Raw genomic sequence first — 21109 nt, forward strand, 5'->3', positions numbered from 1 at the left:
TATTGGTTTCTCTCTGCCGGCTGTCAAATTGATATGTTTTATCACCAACAGTCGGGGTCCACGTGGCACTCCTCCGTATGAGCGTTCTTCAACTCTTTGCACTCCAGCTCTCTTCAGAACGACACTCACTGCCCTCCTTCGCAGTATCATAGTCCGTGGCATCAAATATGCACCTCCTGAACCTGTGTTTCTTTGTCTTTGTCCAAATCTGGATGGCCTCTGCGCAATTCCAATTCTTCGACGGGATGTTCGGGCAGCGGCAACAGCAGCAACAGCAGCCCTCTGGCGCATCACAATGGGCAACGCACGCAGACAGCAGTGCGCATCGTCTATCTATCTGTTGTTGGTCACACTATCTCACATATCGTCACGTTGCAGCGTCATGCTCTGAATACCTCTGTCCGGCAACGCTGGCGTGCGTGACCAGACCAGAAGAATGCCCCTGTCCTCACGTTCAGGACGTCAAATGTGTCGTTCCTGACGACCAGGATAGAGATCATGGGACTGTTTTGTGCGTGAGAGGAGGGAGCGACTGTGCTGCGGTCGAGCAGTTGGGCAAGAAGTTCACAAAGTGAATGTCTTGGCCGGCTGTGAGGGATCGTAGCGGCCTATGTATGTGAGTGGTGCTCGAGCGACAGCAATAAGAGCCTTGTTCAATGCGCATCAGTTGTTGACTACGATACGTAGGTCAGATTATACCATGTATTGTGCATTGGCTCTTCAACGGCGCAAGTGCTGATTCAACTAGCGCGTCGTGCAACCTAAGCATTGCAGCCAGATGAGCTGCGCACGCTGCCAAGCTATGGACCAAGGAAATTGGTGAGCTGAAAGGTTGTATATTCCCATGATGCTATGACACTGCATCCTCGAGATTGTCTAAATCTGGGACCATCATCTCAGGAGCATGACATTTTTGATTTTGCAAGCGCGACACGATGCGTTCAGCCTCGGTAGCTTGAAGCGCGTTGTGCATGTATAAGGAAGACACAGAAGATTCTGCCTCAATTGGAGTTTGCATGTCTTAATTTGCAGATCGATCTTTGCTCCCGCTCTGACATGCAGTTTGGAATAAGCTGTGAGCTATGCGTGATTCTCAGGCTGAGCACATAAAAGTTGGACGGAATGGATTTATGCTGCTCACCGAGTCTTTTGATTCACTCGTGCAGCATGTTTGTCTTTGTGGTCGCTTTACATCTGCTTTTCGCGTTGCGTGGCGCTGCGAGACGCGATCGCGATGACCATGATCCTTCTGACCCTATAGACGTGACGATCCCAGTCGTCGAACAAGCCTTCGACAATGCACGCATCGTCCCCGATGTTTTGTTATCGTTCACGCCTACCTCGATACTGGACGTTGATTTCATAGACCCTGACTCGTCGAAACTCGAGTTACATTCCGTGACGCCTGGTATCCAATTGTCTATGGAGCGTGAGTGAAATTCTATTCACTTAGAGTTATATTACCAAGGTCTCACAATGTCGGTTTTAGAGACCCTTCTTGCACCTAGATTTTCGCTTTCTACGAACGACACATCGATCGTGAACGAGAAATTCGTGATCGCGCTAGTGGACCCGGATGCTCCCACACCGCAAAACAGATCACTATCACAATTCCGCCATTTCTTAGGGGGAGACTTTCACCTAGACGGAAGCTCGACGATTCGCGCGCCTCTCGTTAACTCCAGCGCTGCCCTCACAGAATATGTCAACCCCACTCCACCCATAGGGTCTGACGCTCATCGGCAAGCTCTTCGCGTCGCTCCACTTCTGATCTGATCTGATCATTCGTGCTGCGCAGATATGTCATACTCCTGTTCGTCCAACCGACGAACTTCGATACTGTCGCGCCGAATTTTGTCACCCCTTCGACTCCCCGGCCGAACTTCGATTTGGCAACGTTTGTGGAAGAAGCCGGCCTGGGCGCTCCCATCGCGGGCACGTTCTTCCTGACGAGGGCCGATGTTGATGGGGGCACCTCGTCTGGAGGAGTTGGCGCACCTGCTACTGCTACTGCTACGAACACCGTCGTGATTGCTTCGAGTCCAAGTGCTGGCGGACGCTCTGTACCAACTTCTCTTGGTAGTACGAGCGGGGCGAATGCAAGTTTCATGAAGGGCATTAGGGGAGAGTTTAGGCGTGCATGTCTTGTCTTCGTAGCATCTCTTTTTTTCCTGTGACGTTAGCAAACGATTTTAGAAAGCGAGCTACCTCGTCGTTTTAGCATGTCACAGCATCGTGAAGCGCGGCGAAACCATAAGCTGAATTTCGTTGTTGTGCTGTGGCGCGTAGTATTGACGCCTCTTGGACCTCGACCTCTTCCACTGAACAAGCTTGCTCTACAATATACATCCTATTGTCTTCAGCTTTGTACAATATATAATGGCTGCCCCACGACCAACGGTGAGCTTGGTTGTCTTTTCCTTCCCCTCCTTGTTGACTCTGAGAAAGCGCCACTGTTGTAGTCCAAGCTTCCCCCTGGTGCGAACCGTATTCTTTTCGTCAAGAACTTGAACTATCAGATCACTGGAGAGGACCTCTACGATCTCTTTGGGCGCTATGGCAGCATAAGACAAATACGAATCGGAAATGAGCAGAAGACGAAGGGTACCGCGTTTGTGGTATTCGAGGATGTGATGGATGTACGTCTTTTCATCTGGCATCCTCATTTCACCATCATGTATCGGTTGACATACGCGTATGAGCAGGCTAAAAATGCTCTTGACCATTTGAACGGTTTTCATTTGCAAGAGCGCTACATCGTCGTGCTCTACCATATGCCGTCGAAGCAGGATGCGGCAGCGGCGAAAGCGGAGCTGGCACGTAGAGAGGAGGAATTGGCTCAGTTGAAGAAAAAGCACGACATTCATGACGAGGATTGAGTCGCATGAATCTTGAGTGCGAGATCTGGTATGTCCATCGCGTCGCTTCCGTGTTTGCTTTGTGACGTTGCTATACTATCTCATCTTTTCTTTCTGGATAGATCCCTTCGTCTAGCTTCTTCGCTTTGTATCACTGCTCCTAATTCTTACTGTATTCTCTTTCAAGTGACCTGTGTAACACAGGTTTCCTGCTCTGATACCTTTGACGCGCATGTCTTCAATCTATCGTACTATGGATCAAGCATCTAGGGTCGTTCACAGGCAACGAGATGATATGACACGTAAGTGATCTACAACGTACAGCTCGATGACTACTCAATGGTTTTCTTAGATACTCAGAGTGAAGCACAGAATGAAACAAAGCCTCCTTTCACAATACAATCCATCATGGCTCCACATTAGCAATTGCGTTCCTTACATGCCATCCTAGGTTCACATCTTGTACATCAAAGAGGCGCATGCGGGGCACCAGTCATCGATATGCGGATCTGATAGCCTTTGAGTATCGAAGACGAAGCGAAGAAACTCGACTCACTGTATTGTTGCGGAAATTGGTGACTGCACGTATCGGTCAGGTATCCGTTTTCAAGGTGAACGCAGAGAGCACTCACTATTGCCAGCACGTTTGAGTGCACCTGGGACACCGGTCGGGGTGAGTGCTGCTAAACTTACAGCGAACTGACTCGCAGACGATCTAGGGTTCAAAGGTTAGCAAAGTTGCACCTTGCATACGCAACGCGAACACACTTCTTCGTCGGGCTGATGATAGAATATCGTCTGTTGAGTGGATCGCGCAGCCATGAACGTAGGACCGACTGACCAAGGCGACCGCATGCTCGCATCTATCGCGATCGGCTTCATCAGCTTCTTGACTCCCTGGAGCAACAAGGGACTCACCTGAGATAGAAGTTCGTAACTCTACCGACAACAATCAGCGCGAGAATGGGAGGAGTACACGATGACATGACTGACCTACGCCAGTAACACATTGCAGAAAATATAGTGGAGAAAGGATAGCTTGGTCCTCACCGAACGTCAAGTATTCCAATTTATAGGTGACCAGACCTACCATCATCGTGTTTTTTTTGCTCGGCCCCACCGTCCCACTCGTGCCCCGCATACGGCCATAAACAGGTTTGCAATCCAATCATGGAAGCGAATACGATGACAGTCGCTTGGCATGAACGCGTGCACGCGAGTACTACACAGGCCCTCCGTGCAAGTTTTTGACAAAGTGTTGCCAGGAAAAGGAAGAGAATAGACCGGCGAAGGCTTCTGATTATCTTGATCAGACGGAAATGAAAGACTGCATTGTTTCCGTCACGACATCCCGTTCATTCGAGAATGTTGTGTTCGTTCATGGGCGCACATTTGCCATTCATGATAAGCGTAGGGCCTAGGATCTTGATGTGTATACATTGGGACCCACAAGGTTCGGCGACCATGACCGAGTTCATGAACAGCAAACAGTACCGCGGACGTCCCTGAAATATCTCGGCGAAGAGGTATCGCTCAATTCAGTGCTCTCTGGACACGAGACTAGCGGGTTCCTAGCTGCAAAGACCGAAGAGCCAGTCCGGTGTCTCAATAGGATGATTTGGTGACACCGTATCAAACAAGCCAAGCTAGCCTTTTCGTGAGTCCGTGATGTGCTATGATGTGTACGTGGTCAAAAATAGATCTCTGACAGGCGGAACAAGCGAGGGTGCGCTATCTGGAGGAGAGAACTCCCCAGGCTCGTGTGAAGTATACATAATAGAAGAAGCCCGAACATGTAAACAAGCCTGGTTGAGACCCGGCGGGAGGCCACTTACTAACATCTTGATGGCATTTTTTAAATGGCTGTCTTGCCTCTTGAGAAGCCGCCTCAAGGTAAGCAAACCCACATCTGATCTACCGGATAGATTTAGAGTAAGGGATAACAAACACGTCGAAAAGAGACATCTCGCCCGACCTTTCGGATGACAGCAACAGACTAAACATCTTGTAGACCAAGGCAGTTGAAGCGGGTGTTGGATAAACCATATGCAATCATGGCCGCTGAAGTGCCGTTCATGGTTTTATCCAATTTTACAGCCGGAAGGCGTGATACCGCACGAGAGCGCTTGGCCGCCAGTCCGATAATTCTGGGGGCTAATTTGGCGAGGATGGTTCCTTAGCTCTAAAACATAACATCGGAGTATAAGCGCTCGTTGGCAATAAGTCTGCTGGTAAGTGCGAGGAATTCGATAAACCGTTACAATAGTCAACAGCCTTGGAAGGCTGTGATGAACATCGCATGCAAGCCAATGCAAAGTGCCACAGTTGTGTGAGATACCTGAGCATTATCGCCAATTTTCCGTGTCACTGACTATAGCGCTGCGGAAAGTTTCAGTTTCAGAACGTGTGTGAGATCTCGTTGCTCTGCTTCATGGACTCAGCGTTGTGGAGGACGTCCACAAAACTGACATGTGCAGTATTTCTGCTCCAGGCAGTGTCTCCTGTACGTCGTAGGATGGGTGTTCCTCGCTCCAAGAAATATGCAAACGCTTATTGAACCTTGTTCTATGTCGGAGCATATACCGATCAAATTCACAACAGGGGCCGTTTGTACAAGGCGCTATCGAGACCCGGCGCCCGCACACCAAATTGAGCGAGGTTCTCAAGTTAGCACTTCCCATCATCAATGTGTTGACGATTTAGTCCAGGGGAATACGACATCGGCTCTTCACAGCGTTCAGCATACGTATCAAAATTGTCGCAAGTCTACACGCCTTCTTATATCTTGATTGGGGTCGTTCGAACCTATCTGAAACGGATGAGTACTTAGACAGGTGGGGCCCTCCCTCCGCGTCCGCAGAGAGTTAGATTCAATCTTCCTCTCATGCTTGAACGTCGGACCATCACTATCCACTCCCGCGGGGTTCTGGCTACTCCAGAATATATCTATGAAGCTCCATGTCGTCTCATTTTAAACAGAACAAGATTCCAGTTACCATAGTATGTTTGTCCATGCTTACGCTCCGGTGATTTCTAGAATACGACTCGAACCTTCTCTCTGATCGTGGATGGAACACAGACGATTCCATGCTAGGTTGGACCCCAGCCTCTTCTACCTCAAAAGACACCCCTTTCGTGTGGAATTTTCCTATTGTAGGTTTATAATTTTTCATGCGAGACTGCCTAACTCCAAGAGATAGACGCCTTGGTCTGTCATGATTAGCAGTAGAAGGTCTAGAAAAAGAAGAAGCGCGACGCCGCCGCTCGGTTGCCCAGCCACGCAATCTGTCCAAAGGAGATTGGCATCCATCTAGATAGGAGACGAATAACTCAGCGGACCACATACAACACCCTTTAGGGAGCCTTCGACTCACACCCCTCAGATTCAGATGCTCGAACGCCGATCACTGCTAGTACGTGATGACTTATATATGCGACAACTCGGTTTTATACCACGTACTCCGCTATCAATCGTGTCATCAATAACACATGCTGCCCAATGGATCAAATGGTTGGCACTTTCCAGAGACGTATGGACTTCGAACCCTAAGCCTTGAGGGAGAATAAAGTCTGACGGTCCAGAATGTTCGTGGGTATTCGACCTACAGCGTTCACCTCGTCCTTACTGGCTCCAAAACCCCCACTGTCATTCGAACAAAGTTCAAGGTCGGCTCCGCATAAACCCCAAGATCTGATTCGGTTCGAGAAAATTTCTTCCCAGACTTATCCAAGTTTACAACGTGGGGAGCGTGGCCCTGCGTGGCCCGACGCTAGCGGGCTGCAAAGGGCCGCACAAAGGATCCGATTGACGAACTTGTACAGAAGTTACGAGAAGGGGGAAGACATGTTGTTCTCTATCTGGGTTAAATTCAACCTTGACACGGGCGAAGGCAGTAACTACCGGACTGGAGTTAGCCCAGCTATGGATAGCACGGGACCGAGTAGCAAGCTTTTATCTCAACATCTGACAGACCTGATTTTTCAACGGAGATACTCCATGTACTGAACATGTTCGGAAGCTCGGTAACACCACGAGACGATGGTCCAGAGGCTTCTGTAGTTTATAACTTGAATTCGAGAAGAGCCTGGACCACAGAGACTACCCATACTACGCGATGAACTTCAACGTCCAGTAGCAAGATATGTCGTGTAAGATACCACTAGAATGAGGTTGTTGACGAAGTTACGTGAGGGATGCATTGCTTTCCTTGTGGAGTTTCACGATCCGGTCGGCATCTGCATCCAGCCCAGGTAAGCGTATTCAACGTCATGAGCGGTGAAACTTGCTGATACGTCAGCTGCACAGATCTCCTGGTTCAATGAGACATCGTAAATGCCATGGGCTTGAACATATATGAATCGTCACAGACTAGCGCAGTGCTCAACGCGGCTGTAGGGCCGACAGCAGTGACGATTTCGGTAAGCGTGATTCGACCACCAGTGATGAATTGGCAGTGTGGGTGAGGATTATTTGTACAGAATGGTGGAAGGTATTCTCTCGTGTACGGTTAAAAGACCGGGAAAGCGAGGAAACACAGTGTGTTCGTGGGGCCAGAGACGTATGATATCGGTGAAACTGCTCAGCCTGCAGGAACAGACAAGAAGCCAATCCATAAGTTGGAAGGAAGCGATTGAATAACAGGAAATGTTACCTCGACAGCCCCTGCGCCTTCCCGCCCGCTTTGCGCCGCGCTGGATGCAACACGGACAGCAGGAAGGAGCAACCGGAAAGTACGCAGTGAGGAGAACGGGACAGTCAATTTAGAAGACTGGAAGACGGAAGAAACAGTCATAGAGGGAATTTCATGTACCAGAGGAGGGGGAGATGGGTGAAAGAGGGGGGGAGGGGGGGGGCAGTTTCGAGGGCTGGCCGCTGTGCTGCCAGGGTCTCGGCGGCTGACTGAAGTTTGATTGGTTGAGAATGTGTGACGCCTGTGACATGTTAGTCTGCGGATATTTATTTTGTCTGGATGGTTCTACGGGATTCGGGTTGTTGTCTATGTGACCAACTCAGCGGCGCAAGATTACCCCTTGCACCCAGTATCACCGGCGCCGCCTTCTTCAGAATTGCGAGGAAGATAAAAAGTACAGGCAAGGAGGCCCCAAGGGAGGCTTTCGTGGCGGTTGAGTAGGGTTTGGATAGAAATCCAGACGGTTTTACGTATATTTACCACGATATGGTTTTATGGAGCCGACGAGTATGTTGTCTGCAAAATTTCATAAGTTGAGATGCACTTGCTTTGTAGCTTGCATATAGTGAGCCGATACGCAGAGAATTTGTTACCATGTCAATAATGCGAGATAATCAAACCTCCCAGGCCCAAACACTGAGAGCTTCTGATGATCACGAGGCGCACTGGGGAGCAAATAAAGACTTGAGTAGACGGGCTGAGGGAAATTACTAGTTCAGGCGACGATGACAGACAGAAGTTGTGGAGACCTGCATTCGGCATAGAGGTGAGAGAGGAGATGGGCTCTCTATCGCCGAGTTCCGCTCCGTCTCTACTTAGGGCCGGGCGATTTGTAAAGCACGTTTGGAGTGTCGCAAGTCGATCATGATCAAAATAGATGCGGCGAGGGAGGCGTATCCTCAAAGTAGCATCGACAAACAACGTTCGGATCATAGACTTCGGGAGCGGGTGGAATATGAGCCACTTACCTGTTCTTGAGTAGGAGTCTGCCGTCTAGCCATGGACGTTTGGTCCGCGCGATCAGTTTACTAGAACCACACTCCAACGGGCGAGGATACGACATATGTGCAAGTCCTGCAATCATGATAACGGGAAAGCCAAATAGAGTACATTACAGCCGAGTACACGAGACGCAACAGAAATGAAACGACGGTCATCTGTCCCTCGGGGAGTCGTACCGATGCTTAAATGAGCTCGGCGGCGTTAACAGGCATTTCATCCTACCAGATCGAATAATCAGTACTTGGACACTCAGAACGAGCAAGAGCGAGAAGGTTCGCTTACGATCTGCGTGCTGTAAAATTGCTCTGCAATGATAAGCATCAATCAGTAGAAATTCAAGAGCTAAAGCAAAAAAGATGCCCATACCGATATCGCGAAGGATGCGCACGTCATCCACTGTCACGAACTGCGGCCAAAATTTCAATGAGGAATGACCTTGAGATAGGTGAGAGTCAAGCACACGTACGTTGATGGCAACGCCTTTACGGCCAAAACGGCCGGACCGCCCAATACGGTGAATATAGTTTTCACGATTTCTAACATGGATATTAGAGGTGATCACATCTTTCTCGACAACACGATACATACGCGGGGAGGTCGTAGTTGATGACAAGAGAGACTTGCTGAACGTCGATTCCACGGGCCCAAACATCTGTGGTGATCAGAACACGTCTAACAAGTGGTATTAAAGTCAGACCACCGCTAGCACTAAATCGTAGTTTCAGTTGAAAACTTACGACGTGCCGCCACGGAACTCCGCCATGATCGCATCACGCTCTTTTTGGGGCATTTCTCCGTGCATGGACGACACTGTGAAGTTGGCAACGCGCATTTTCTCGGTTAACCAGTCGACCTGAAACGTACGAATTATGAAGGACTCGTTCAAGACTCTAGACCGATATTACTTACCTTGCGTCGGGTGTTACAGAAAATTACGGCTTGCGTGATCGTGAGAGTGTCATAAAGATCGCAAAGGGTATCGAACTTCCAATCTTCCTTCTCCACCGCGACGAAAAACTGCTTGATACCCTCCAAAGTCAGCTCATCACGCTTGACTAGGATGCGAATAGGGTCGGTCATGAACTTGGTTGTCATCTCCAACACGTCATAAGGCAGAGTGGCGCTAAGGAGGACGACTTGTGTTGCAGGAGGGAGGTAGCGATACACATCGTATATTTGGTCCTTGAAACCCTTGTTCAACAGCTCGTCGGCCTCGTCCAGTACCAACATTTTGATGTTTCTTGTTCGAAGACTCCGTCTGCGGATCATGTCGAATACGCGTCCAGGAGTTCCAGAGACGATGTGCTGGCCATACTCGAGTTTTCGGATGTCCTCGCCAATAGATGTGCCGCCAATGCAGGCATGACACTGCACGTTCATGTAATCCCCAAGTGCGAGGACGACAGATTGAATTTGGGTCGCGAGTTCGCGAGTGGGTGAGAGAACAAGAGCTTGCGTCTCGCGTACAGAGATGTCGATGGATTGGAGAATGGAGATAGAAAAGGTGGCGGTTTTACCCGTACCGGATTGTGCTTGGGCAATGACATCCCGCCCTTGAGTGATAGGAACAATGGCGCGCTGCTGAATCGCAGAGGGCTTTTCGAAGTCTGCATAGGCGCTGTGTCATGACGAGATACTATATGAAGCAGATAGGGACGCACTGTATGCATAGATTCCACGCAAAAGATCTTCCTTGAACCCAAACTCATCGAATGTCGAAATAACTGGGACAGCCTCAGAGGACTCGAAGCGAAGTTTCTGGACACAAAATGATAGTGAGTAAAGTCAGGAATACGTATATTAGCAAGAATCTGCAGACCTCGTCACCAGGGTTAATACCAGCCATGTTGAAGATGAAGGGATGGGGGATGAGTGCTGTGAATCTCTGCACACCGAGACACGTCGGAGTTCAAATATTACTGTGCTCGCCGCCACGCGAGACTTTGGTCCAGTCTCCTTCCTCACTCTCTTCGACAGCGGCAACGACAACATGGACTCTATCATCGAAGTACAGCGCCAGAACCACGAAGAGATTGAACGTTTCGAGAGGGCTCTTTATACCATTCTCTCTCGTCCACAGAATGTCCACCAGACGCGTCTTCAAAATGAACACAAGGCCGCACAAATCCTCGACCGAATCTCTTCGCGCGTCGTCACCTTGAACAATCATTATCAGGACGAAGATGTTCGGAAGGCAGAGATTGATGCCCTCTCTGCGCCAAACCGGCAAAATGATCTATCAGAATTTTACTCGAGGTTGGGTAAAATTCAGGAGCACCACAACAAGTATCCTGATGCTGGTGCAGATGGATTCGAACTCGAGCTGGCCGCGTTTCTCGACGAAGTTTCTCCCGAAGATATGGATGAAGACTATGTCGAAGAAGATCGTAAGTTGTGACCAAGTTCTTACATTGAAAGGCTCTCCATCCTCGTCTTCAGCGATCGCCATGCTGTTCTCCGGCGAGGAGACATACGGAAAATATCTCGATCTGTACACAAATCATACCACGTACAACAATCTCAAAAGGATCGACAAGCGGTTAGGATATCTTCAGTATCTCGACGTTCTGATGTTGGCTGAATCTGGCCCTGTGCACCGCGAGCTCTCGAAGGAGACCAGATTGACGAAGGACTACGAGTCGTGAGTCTTTTCTAGCTCCTTCCCTCCGCATACTCACATGTTGCTTCTTAGGTATATTCACTCATTGCACACTTACCTGACGTCTTTCATGCGTCGGACGCAGCCGCTTGTAGATACTGAATCAGATTTGAAAGATACGGCGGCTGAGTTTGACAAAAAGTGGGAGGCGGGAGAGATTGAGGGCTGGTCGGAAATTAGTCCAAGAAATGCTCAGGCTAATGGAAATGGTAGCTCAGAGGGCATCTGGTGTACTGCGTGTACGTACTTTTTCCATAATTCGAACAAGATGTCCTTGTTTCACCTCGCACCGCGTCACACAGGCCAGAAGATGTACTCAAAGCAGACGGTCTATGACGCTCACTTGTCTTCCAAGAAACACATCAAGGCGACTGCCAAGCAAGCTACAAACGAACCGCCGCCCACCAATCCTAACGGCCCTCCATCTTCCTCGATGCCACCCCCTTCTGCTACCAACCGGGATAAGCACATCATTGCTGCCCGCTTAACATACCTTACTACTTCTCTTCTCTCTCAACTCGTTCCCATCCTCAACGACACAAAATCGAACGTTGAGCGGCGCTTCTCACTGACTGCTCGTGAGCGCGAACAGGAGCTATTGGAACAGTCACAACCGCAGCCTCCGGCAAACACCAACAAGGATGGCGAACCAGTGGAAGAAGAGGAGGAAGAGGAGCGGATATACAACCCTCTGAAACTGCCATTGGGCTGGGACGGCAAGCCCATCCCGTATTGGCTGTACAAGCTCCATGGTCTCGGGGTTGAGTATCGATGTGAGATCTGCTCAGACCACATTTACATGGGCAGGCGAGTTTCCTAACCCAAACTTACAATCATTGCTCGATATACTGATCCACGACACTCATTGCAGGAAAAACTTTGATCGACACTTCCAGGAATCCAGACATGCGTTCGGCATGCGTGCTCTGGGACTGCCCAACACAAAACACTTCCACGAGATCACGCGTATCGAAGACGCTCTATCTCGTGCGTTCTTGTCCTGACACCATTGAAATTATGCTCATGTTTTCTGTCAGTCGCGGAGAAATTGAAACAAGAAGGGCGGCACGAGATTTTTGAGCAGGAGACGATGGAGGAGCTCGAAGACGAGGAGGGTAACGTGTACAATCGCAAGACGTATGAAGACTTGAAGAAGCAGGGACTTATTTAGTGCTCTGTCGAATCATTTGTCTTGCGGATCTTTATCTATGTTTCTTGTACGATGGATTGGCTGCCATGGCTTGTCAGATCATATGGTTGTTCAATCAGCGATTATAGAGCTGTTCCATCAGGTGAATGCAAGTCTAAAGCTTCACATATCAGCTACCAGACTTTGATCTAGGTGGGGGAGGAGGCGGTTTTCGTGCAGTGGTGTTAGAGGGCACTGGGATCATGGGATTTGGCAACGAAAGGGCGTGGTTGAATAACTCCTCGTCCGAGGACGACGGGGATGCCGAAAGTGGCGAGTCGTACGGTGATTCGTCAAATGGATTGTTGGACCCACTGTGACTCGCGACTGTGTCGGAAACGGGAACCACGCCATTTGGATGATCTTAGTTCAAAACATTAACGGACGTCAGATGCTGGCTGGAGCTGGTGAAGTCTGGAGTACCTAGTGTATCCCACCATGCCTGATCCTCGGAGCTAGGCAGGGGAACTACAAGACAGAGTTAATGTATAGACGTGCGTATATGGATAACAAACATGTTTACGTTCATCGGTGCCGGCAGAAAACGAAAGCCCTGCTAGTTTCTCTTCTAGCATTTCTCCAGGAGCCGTTGACGTGACAGTTTCCAAAAGGAGGCGAGAGAGGGCGGCACGTTTGGCGGTGTTGATGACATGCACCGTAGCCTTGAAAACAGCGTATACTATAGAAAAATGTCAGCCAACGAACGCACAGATGAACATAAGTCAAGAGACGCCTACCAGGTCTGTGATCAGACCCTCGGAGTTCTGCTCTAGAGTAGATTGATAGGTCTAGCCTCTCGCCCTTGAACAAGACCCGATCTAGATCACGATGAACTCAAAAGTCTAGTTGATAAGCCATATATCATCACTCACCGGTCCACGCAGGTATGCGCATCTTCTCACTTGTGTCATAATTGTCAGTGCCTACATCGTATTTGTATGTGGGTTTGAACAGAATAGGGCCTTCTTCATAACCCCCAAAGGCTGAACGATCATCCAAGACTTGTTTAAGCTATATAGCGTCACAACTGAGATCAACGATGGGGGCGCCAAATTTGTGAAACTTGCCTGATCGGCCGCAAGTAGGATGTCAAGCCTGCCTTGCTCTGCTAAAGAACGAGCCACAGTATTCTCGAGATCGACACGATAATTTGTGTCTGCTAACCAAATGACATTACTGGGGCGGCGTTAGACGTGCCAAAGAAGAGAGGATGAGAGGAAGCTGCCCACTCGTGACTGTCAATATTTTTCCCTCGCAGGAAGTGCAGCTCGTTAACTATAGTCCGGTAGTCGGCATTTCGTTCCTCTACATTAGAATGGCCTGCGGCGAGATGAGCAGTCAGGAAGCAGAAGCTTGTGTCATGATATTCAAGACGGATTCCGACAGCCCCTTTGTTTCCCGACATCCCGCGAAGCCCTGTCTGCGGTCTAGTCAGTAAAACAGGGAGTTCGGTGGCCGATGACCTTCACCTTGCGGGTGGTCGCCTCAACGCTGCGGATTACAGCGGTCAGTTCTGCTTTAACAACAACAACCAAAGCTGTCCCAACAAGCTAGTAGTAAAATCAGCGTCAGTTTCCCCTAGAATCTGGACAACTATATCCAAACTTACCTGGTCACTTCTCAGCAGAACATAATCGCATTTCTTATTGGGTCGCCGATCGAGAGTATCAAGAATTCGTGCTTCCCACATTCGCCTGACATCTTCCATCAAATGGCTACTCTGGTAGACAAGCATCTGACCGGGTGACTCACTTCTTTTCAGGGTCAGTTTGCACAATCTGCTGTGCAGTCAAAGGGACGATCTCTTGGAAGCCTAATACAAACATGTCTGGACTAAAGAAGCGTCATTCAAGGAAAGGTCCTAGAATGAAGACCTTACTCGGGGACGTCTGTGGGTACATACATCGTAAATGAGCTTAGCAGATAGGCAATGACATACACTCACCTGTATGAGGAAATAGCCATGGGAGTAAAGATTCCGATGGGGGCTGGTATAGGGTTAATTAATTCCACAGAACTGGGTGACATCGGATTTCGGAGCGGGAGACACTTACTCTGCCATTCAGATTCCAGGTACCAACGAACACGGTGCACTGCTTCGTTGAAGAGTATTCGGTAAGGCTAATATAACATGAATAAAGGAATAGTTATATGAAGCAGATGACTTCACCGTTGTTCCAAAGCAGCACGCACTGAGTCGTGGATGGGATCGAAGACAGTGACTTGCCTTTGATGGCTGAGGTTACCCTGAGTCGTGAAGCTATAACTTCTGCACAAGCTAAAGCAAGTGGGCACATGATACGTACCAGGAACATATCTATGGCCACCTGTTTCCCCTTATCTTGGAAGTTATTGATATATGCTCTGGACACACTCTTCGTGGCGTCCGACAAGACGCCTAAGCCGAAGCAGTTAGGCAAACATCAAAACCACGACCTGACTTGGGCAGCACTTACCCGCAAGAGTACGTTTCCCGCTACGTGTAAAGCTCGTGTTGAGCGCACCGGTACCGGCGTATATCCGGGAAAGTGCATCGCCATTCTCAGCCCAGAGCTCGCGATGATAAGACCAGAGAGAGTTCGAGTGCACCCATTCCCGTCGAACAAGGACAAGGTACTGTTCCAGGGAAGTGCGCGAAAGAATATCCTGCACAAAGTTTGTCCGATCGAGACTAAAAGGTTATGAGGCACATGAAGGACGTGTGAGCGTCGAAAAAGCATACCAATCAAGGCAATTCGTCCGAAACACGCCTTTCTGCTCCGTTATGATCTCATCGGTCGTAGAATCGCACATTGTGAATCCAAAGCGATCGATGTTGTCAGATACGCTCTCCAGCCGTCTAAGAATACATAAGTCTATTGAGGGTCGTATCATCAAAAAGCTTTCTCACCTCAAATCCCGTACAACGCTGTCGTGGCCCCCAATCCTTACCGCATTATGGAAGTCGAAGTGAGTAATCCCAACATCGTCCCCCCATACGCTTTTAGCTACTTGAATATGCCTAGCATACGCCGCAGTCAAGCTTGCCTCGTGGTCCTTGCTTCCCAATAGATTGATGACGTTGACTGAACCGTATTCTTCTGTGAGCTGAGCAAAATGTCTCTCAAATGCGGGCTGTGATGCATGAGGGCGCGTTATCTGGATGCGCTGACCAAAAGTCTGCAATCCTTGCTGTTCCCAGAATACTGCGCGAGGGTTCACAGATTTAGAGAATCCACCACGTCTCGAGTGGAAGTGACACATACAGGGAACGCTTCCACGAATTTGTACATAGCTGAAGCAATGCTGATCTGTGGTCAAGACAGTCTCAGTCTGAGGGCGACTTTAGTCACCAATCATGTGCAGGAGCGCCGGCCACATACCTCAACAAAATTAGCACAGTTTCCATCGTCATCGACTCCCCGAGTGTTGAATCGTGTTCCGGCGCGCTTCCACCCTAGGCGTGAAATTAGGCATACAGTGGCAACAGTTGGTGTGCCATCTGTCGGAGGCGCCGGCAGTGCAAGAGTGAAAACTCCAACGTATCCTTGAATTGCGAGGACCTGGATGAAGGTTAAAGGATGATTTCGATCCGAACATTCTCAATCCTCACGATGAACTGGCATTGATCCAACTCCTCACGCTCTTGAATGTCTAACCGTTCCCTGAAGTCGAGCAGGCTCCGGACGATATACTCATTCCACACGAAACGCTCGTCAAACGAGCCAATGTCACGTTTCTCGCCCTGGCCTCTTGAAATCCGATCCAACAATCTAGATGAGAGATCCCAGTGCGGACCAAGGGCGTAGTAAAACGATCCTGACGACAAGATCTTCGTGAGGGGCATACACGGGTGTTCTAGAAGAGGAGGTTGGCCAGAAGGACCGGTCTGATAGTTTGTGGGCACGGTATCAGCCTGATCGGCAAATGAGGGGCTGGGAATGGATTCTCCCATAGCGGAGAAATCGTCCCAGATTGACGACGTCAAGCTATAGAATATCACCTCGTGTATCTTCGCCACATTTTCTGGGCTTGAGGCAGATGGACGTGCATTCCCCATGTTAGATGCTGACGTCACGACAGCCAAGAACACGTCTTTTGGATGAAAACGAGGTTGTGAATTGCCATTCTCTATAAATCAAAGAGTAAAATACCTCTCCCGACGGATATAAGGCCCAAGCAGCCCTTGACTATGCGACTTGTTAAGCGTACCGCATTCGACAAATCGACCTCCTTTTTTGGCAGGAATTCCACAACGGCTTGAGAGGAATTGCTTTCCACGGCACGAAAAATAAGGACTCTCTGTGGTCTTCCCTGAGACTCTTCCCGTGAGCTGGTAACAAGAAGCAATGTGCGAGGCTCCTCTTTTAAGTAGAGATGCATGGTCTCTGTGTGGTTTACAGTCAAATGGATTGGGGACGGGCCGGGTTACACCGTGCCACAGGACGAATGCGTTATGGTCTATGTGACGATTGGCACTCATCAGAAGGGACGAATTGACAGTAGGATGAAGTGTCCTACATGGTTTCGCCTCGCTAGATTCGGTGACCAGCAAGAACGCTTCTCTTCAGTGGGCTCGAACCGCACAGATGACCAACAGAGTATCTGTCGCGATACAAATGGTTTGCGCAATGTACTTACACAGCAGTGCGACTGCAGATGCTTTCGAGACGTCCGTCCAAACGTGCGGCAAAGTGGAGAGGTGCGACGCGCGCTAAGGTTATGTAGTCGCACAATTACGAGCGGTATATCCTGCGTTATAAGATATGTCTATCACGGTCGTCGATTTAGAATTATGTTCAGCGAGTTCGGTGGAAAGATGAGAAAGGTTGGTGGACGTCGCTACCGAGCCAACGCAATATTTTACCGATAATATGTCCATGTTAAGCCTTATGGATATAAATTAAATACATGAACTCAGCGCCCACAAGTCACCACAAAATTCTCCTTGGCCTCTGCCGATCATGTTCTAGCCAAACGTCTCACCACCACGCATCCCGCACGGACGTCCTTGTATATTGAACACATTTCTTAGATTATTTATCTCTCAAGACTGTAGACTATCTAAGTCACAGACACCATGGCAGCACCGGATGAAGATGACATCGACATAGAGACCCTACAGGCTCAGATAGACATGTCCTTAGCATTTGCGCAGGACCTCGTTTCATCTTGGATAAAACCTCTCAAATCATCTGGCTATTCCAAGCCGAATAACTCTAAAGACACGGAGAAAGAGCTCGAAGAGCTCCTCCGCCGACCTCCAAGGTACGCCTGCCGATGCATTGTTCTTACGAGTAACGCGACATCCTACTGAACGTTATGTCATTATCTAGGCTTGGGGTAGGTGCACCCCTTCCAGATTCGACACACCCATCTGGTCGAGATGCGGTCAAGCTCAAAAATAAACTAGCGGGCAAGAAACGATCTCATGCAGCTGATGATGACCGCGAGCCTGTGTCCATGAAATCAAAGACACAGGATATGGATGAAGAAGACGAGGAGGAGAGCAGGTCTGGTGCGATTCGGAAGAAGGTCAAGATCGACCCCTTTGCGACGCATACTAAGAAGAAGGGGAAAGCGAAGGCGATTTTGGCGGTGCAGGCAAAGACGGACAAGGAACTAGCCCAACCGAGACAAAGAGTGGATATTAGCAGCGTGAGTGAGGCAAATGAGCCTCAAGAGAAGGAAGACGTGGTCATGGGCGTCGAAGACGATGCAGAGAGTATGCACATGAAGCAGCATGAGCAGAAAAAGAGAAAGAAAAAACGGAAAAAGTTGCATGGTGGAGACGAGGACATTTTGCGTGTGAGACCTGTAGATGGTACTTCAGCACCTCCAAAACCTGTCTCCTCCGCCAATCAGTCAATATCCTCAATCATAACCCCCATCGCACCCGGTTCGTCGTCTGCTTGCTACGTGACCATGGCTCGCATCTCTCCTCAATTGTTTAAACTACAGGATTGAATGATATCGTGTCATCTGAATTCCGCCCTCAATATCAGACGTCACCACCGAAGTCAGATAAGGCCAAGCCCCAAACGTTATCCTTCAAACCGCACTTCGTCCTTCCTCCCTCGAACAGTGATGCCCACCCCGCTGTTCCCGTCCTTAACCTATCTGGTCCCCCATTGGAGCCCATTGGTGCATTAGGATGCCACACGTCCCTGAAAAAGAAGCGGAAGCGGAAAAAGAAGAAACGAGGCATCGACGGGGATGGTGCTATTGGAGGTGGTAGTGACGGTGGCGACGGTGCTGATGCCTCTTGAGGGGACCATAACTATTGCTATTTCATTGGATTCCATGTCATCATGTTGTAAAATACATGCATCTGCTGCAATGTCCCTGTAGGCTTTGGAGCTAATTATCACTGGCTATTATAATATTAGACTAAGCAGCGCATTCCATATAGAATGAGCGGGTATCGTTAAAAAAAGGGATGATTACACCGTCGTTCGGACAGCTTCGGGAGCTGCAGGTGTTTGCTGTTGCAAGCAAACCCATTAGTTTGTGATGAGTAGCACAAGGTTAGACCACTGACCTCGCTTAGCTCCACTGGTGCCTCGTCAATAAAGTCGGGTGCTTTATTGAGGTCGGCCAGATACGAAGTACTTTCTTCGTCTTCATCTAGCGCCAGGGCGTCTAGTTCTGCGTACCCATGGCAAGGTTATCCAGATACACCCAGAATAAAACATGAAATCGCAACACACCTGCCTCAAGGTCTGCCTCGTCGATTTCGTCAGGAACAGCGTATGATCGTCCGAGAGTTTCTTGAATTTCATTCGCTTGTTCTAGTAGATCCTCCATATCGTATTGCATGCTCTGCACCATAAATTTAGTCCTGATAGCATCAGTCTGACAGTCGCCACAGAGACTAACCTCGATCTTGTCCACATCGATCTTGCCGTACTGCTTTCGCATTTCCTTATTCGCAATCTTCATAGCGTCTACCGTGGCCATAGTGTTGCGTAGATTCTCCGTGGCAAGAGCGGCGGATTCCATGTTGAAAGTTTGCTGCGTAAGCTGTGACAGTTGGGACTCGTACATCCTCTTCTGTTGTAGTGTGCGCATGGCGCGCTGTTGAATCGCACTCTGTCCATGCCGTTAGAATATTGGACATTGTAAGGTGATTCTAGATCCAGACGAGCACACACCTTTCCGGGACCGTTACGAAGCTTGCTCATTTGTTCCTTGTATCGCGCAAGCTCCCCATCTAATTTCTTGATCTTGACCTCGACTGAAGCTGCCCTGGCATCTGTCTGTCAACGACAATCAGGAAAGGTACGTGCCACCATGTAGGATTATCTGGCTCACCGAAGCTATAGCATCCTGCAAGGTAGGCTTTGGTTTTTTGCTGGAGGCAGAGCCGAAGATGCGATTCATGGTGCTAGGTTCGAGATCAAGCTTCAAGTCGCGCCCACAGCGTACACACTATGCTGACGTAACTCATATCTGGACCCACAAGTTGGCGATAATCGGTGACCGAGCATATTGCACTGCAAATGTTGTGTGCCGGATTCCCTCATTTCTTTCACATCGCAATTCGCGACGCGTTCACTTTACTGAGTTCTCCGAAGGCATATAGGCCATTGTATCTGCACCTATTGAGGGCTGCGAAAGCCAGTTTGACGTATGTCGCTCACATTTATCCTCTATCACGGCACCTTTGATCAATTTTGCGCACATGGCCATTCATAAACTTTGCCGTTCTCCAGCTAATCAACCCCATCGACTCTATTCAGCTCGGAGGCTCACTCGCTCTTCCGCTCTTTTGAAGGCATCATCTGCTTCTCCCTCGTGTTTTCGCCTTTCCTGGGCCACCGACCCTTCTTCCGTAATCGACTTCTCGGCGTCTACAGGAAGCCATCAGTGCAGACGTAACAGGACGCAAATCCAGGACTTGCGATATCTTTCCCCACAGGCTTTAATACCCATCTCCCTACGTGCTCCCTGCCCCTCCGATTCGATCAGTCTTACCTCTTTGGTTCGATTGCGTTTCAGACCTTTGGGTCCCAGAACGGTGCTACATGCTGCAGGCCCTTCTTTCCATCTTTCCCAGGTCTTGTTTCTTGAGAGATGTCTGAAGTTTTCTGCCACGTTGACGTCCCGGCTCTGAAGAAATTTGCTGCAGCTGCAGCTGCCGCCGAACATGCTTCACGCCTCAGCAGAAATGCCCAGAGTACGAAGAAAAGTGGTAAGAGCAAGGGCAAGGCGCGCTTGCAGGACAAAAGACCACCCCATCCTACCGTGATCGGATGCGAAGATACCGTGTGGGCTGGTGAGGAGGTGAATTTTTTGCTTATTTTCTTGGTATCAGCGTAACATATCTGCGATCGTGCCCTATCGCAGATGATTCTCATTACTTTTGACCCACAAACTGTTCCGTTGGGCCCCCACTGCATGTTGGCCCACTTTCCGCGTGGCCGGCCGACATTTACGACGAAATGCCTGGTAAGAGGTCGAGTCAAGCCTTGATCTACGTCCTCAAATCATATCCTGCACAGGTCGGCATGACACAGGCCGCACGGGATATTGCACAAATTTGCGCACCTAAAATCTACGGCTATTACGACAACGTGCCAAATCCCATCAACGCCGAAGTCGTGCTTCTTGAAATGGTGCTGTTTTTTCTCCCCCTCTGCCCACTTTGATGAACCTCTTCACCAACTAGAGTCCTTTTTACCACTCGTCCCCTTCTCCGTGATGCCATAGGTCCCCGGAGAATGCCTGG

At 49.3% G+C, this 21109-nt stretch overlaps 10 protein-coding genes across 10 annotated transcripts; 6 read left to right on the top strand and 4 right to left on the bottom strand.

Annotated features, from left to right (window-relative positions):
• Positions 1-212: 212 nt before the first annotated feature.
• On the top strand, positions 213-575 carry HETIRDRAFT_47650 (uncharacterized protein; the record flags this gene model as incomplete). The annotated part of the gene is made up of 2 exons (XM_009544924.1): positions 213-318; positions 379-575. The coding sequence occupies 2 exons, from the start codon at positions 213-215 to the stop codon at positions 573-575; spliced, it is 303 nt and encodes a 100-aa protein (XP_009543219.1).
• A 592-nt stretch (positions 576-1167) lies between these two features.
• Positions 1168-2177, top strand: HETIRDRAFT_170160 (phosphatidylethanolamine binding protein; the record flags this gene model as incomplete). The annotated part of the gene is made up of 3 exons (XM_009545170.1): positions 1168-1429; positions 1490-1727; positions 1799-2177. 3 exons carry the CDS (start codon positions 1168-1170, stop codon positions 2175-2177), a joined length of 879 nt encoding a protein of 292 aa, XP_009543465.1.
• A 116-nt stretch (positions 2178-2293) lies between these two features.
• On the top strand, positions 2294-2887 carry HETIRDRAFT_380910 (uncharacterized protein). The gene is made up of 3 exons (XM_009545171.1): positions 2294-2400; positions 2463-2639; positions 2706-2887. Exons 1-3 carry the CDS (start codon positions 2380-2382, stop codon positions 2877-2879), a joined length of 372 nt encoding a protein of 123 aa, XP_009543466.1. The 5' UTR covers positions 2294-2379; the 3' UTR covers positions 2880-2887.
• A 438-nt stretch (positions 2888-3325) lies between these two features.
• On the bottom strand, positions 3326-3954 carry HETIRDRAFT_102382 (uncharacterized protein; the record flags this gene model as incomplete). Its single annotated transcript, XM_009545172.1, has 6 exons — positions 3326-3367; positions 3415-3437; positions 3491-3557; positions 3627-3721; positions 3777-3797; positions 3852-3954. The coding sequence occupies 6 exons, from the start codon at positions 3952-3954 to the stop codon at positions 3326-3328; spliced, it is 351 nt and encodes a 116-aa protein (XP_009543467.1).
• A 4647-nt stretch (positions 3955-8601) lies between these two features.
• HETIRDRAFT_380913 (uncharacterized protein) lies at positions 8602-10443 on the bottom strand. The gene is made up of 9 exons (XM_009545173.1): positions 10371-10443; positions 10213-10309; positions 9461-10158; positions 9289-9404; positions 9140-9223; positions 9018-9087; positions 8918-8957; positions 8834-8856; positions 8602-8769 (listed from the first exon to the last, which is right to left on the bottom strand). The coding sequence occupies exons 1-9, from the start codon at positions 10395-10397 to the stop codon at positions 8734-8736; spliced, it is 1191 nt and encodes a 396-aa protein (XP_009543468.1). The 5' UTR covers positions 10398-10443; the 3' UTR covers positions 8602-8733.
• Positions 10444-10519: 76 nt separating this feature from the next.
• Positions 10520-14936, top strand: HETIRDRAFT_408062 (uncharacterized protein). The gene is made up of 21 exons (XM_009545174.1): positions 10520-10938; positions 10991-11192; positions 11244-11449; positions 11513-12015; positions 12080-12197; positions 12248-12762; positions 12823-12867; positions 12923-13078; positions 13137-13217; positions 13272-13410; positions 13467-13575; positions 13629-13819; positions 13869-13949; positions 14009-14093; positions 14152-14232; positions 14279-14288; positions 14345-14387; positions 14454-14520; positions 14570-14646; positions 14706-14797; positions 14856-14936. Exons 1-6 carry the CDS (start codon positions 10542-10544, stop codon positions 12379-12381), a joined length of 1560 nt encoding a protein of 519 aa, XP_009543469.1. The 5' UTR covers positions 10520-10541; the 3' UTR covers positions 12382-12762; positions 12823-12867; positions 12923-13078; positions 13137-13217; positions 13272-13410; positions 13467-13575; positions 13629-13819; positions 13869-13949; positions 14009-14093; positions 14152-14232; positions 14279-14288; positions 14345-14387; positions 14454-14520; positions 14570-14646; positions 14706-14797; positions 14856-14936.
• HETIRDRAFT_471989 (uncharacterized protein) lies at positions 10520-16761 on the bottom strand (the record flags this gene model as incomplete). Its single annotated transcript, XM_009545175.1, has 27 exons — positions 10520-10938; positions 10991-11192; positions 11244-11449; positions 11513-12014; positions 12079-12197; positions 12248-12762; positions 12823-12867; positions 12923-13078; positions 13137-13217; positions 13272-13410; positions 13467-13575; positions 13629-13819; positions 13869-13949; positions 14009-14093; positions 14152-14232; positions 14279-14288; positions 14345-14387; positions 14454-14520; positions 14570-14646; positions 14706-14797; positions 14856-15070; positions 15122-15238; positions 15290-15584; positions 15645-15711; positions 15762-15941; positions 15992-16473; positions 16533-16761. 22 exons carry the CDS (start codon positions 16759-16761, stop codon positions 12530-12532), a joined length of 3075 nt encoding a protein of 1024 aa, XP_009543470.1. The 3' UTR covers positions 10520-10938; positions 10991-11192; positions 11244-11449; positions 11513-12014; positions 12079-12197; positions 12248-12529.
• Positions 16762-17458: 697 nt separating this feature from the next.
• Positions 17459-18765, top strand: HETIRDRAFT_471990 (uncharacterized protein; the record flags this gene model as incomplete). The annotated part of the gene is made up of 3 exons (XM_009545176.1): positions 17459-17646; positions 17715-18277; positions 18340-18765. 3 exons carry the CDS (start codon positions 17459-17461, stop codon positions 18645-18647), a joined length of 1059 nt encoding a protein of 352 aa, XP_009543471.1. The 3' UTR covers positions 18648-18765.
• Positions 18766-18821: 56 nt separating this feature from the next.
• On the bottom strand, positions 18822-19761 carry HETIRDRAFT_312531 (uncharacterized protein; the record flags this gene model as incomplete). Its single annotated transcript, XM_009545177.1, has 6 exons — positions 18822-18863; positions 18920-19026; positions 19089-19200; positions 19258-19470; positions 19533-19637; positions 19693-19761. The coding sequence occupies 6 exons, from the start codon at positions 19759-19761 to the stop codon at positions 18822-18824; spliced, it is 648 nt and encodes a 215-aa protein (XP_009543472.1).
• Positions 19762-20454: 693 nt separating this feature from the next.
• On the top strand, positions 20455-21082 carry HETIRDRAFT_313341 (uncharacterized protein; the record flags this gene model as incomplete). The annotated part of the gene is made up of 4 exons (XM_009545178.1): positions 20455-20664; positions 20728-20829; positions 20883-20996; positions 21050-21082. The coding sequence occupies 4 exons, from the start codon at positions 20455-20457 to the stop codon at positions 21080-21082; spliced, it is 459 nt and encodes a 152-aa protein (XP_009543473.1).
• Positions 21083-21109: the final 27 nt, after the last annotated feature.

Source organism: Heterobasidion irregulare (assembly GCF_000320585.1).
Source record: "Heterobasidion irregulare TC 32-1 unplaced genomic scaffold scaffold_03, whole genome shotgun sequence".
NCBI classification, from domain to species: Eukaryota; Fungi; Basidiomycota; class Agaricomycetes; order Russulales; family Bondarzewiaceae; genus Heterobasidion; species Heterobasidion irregulare.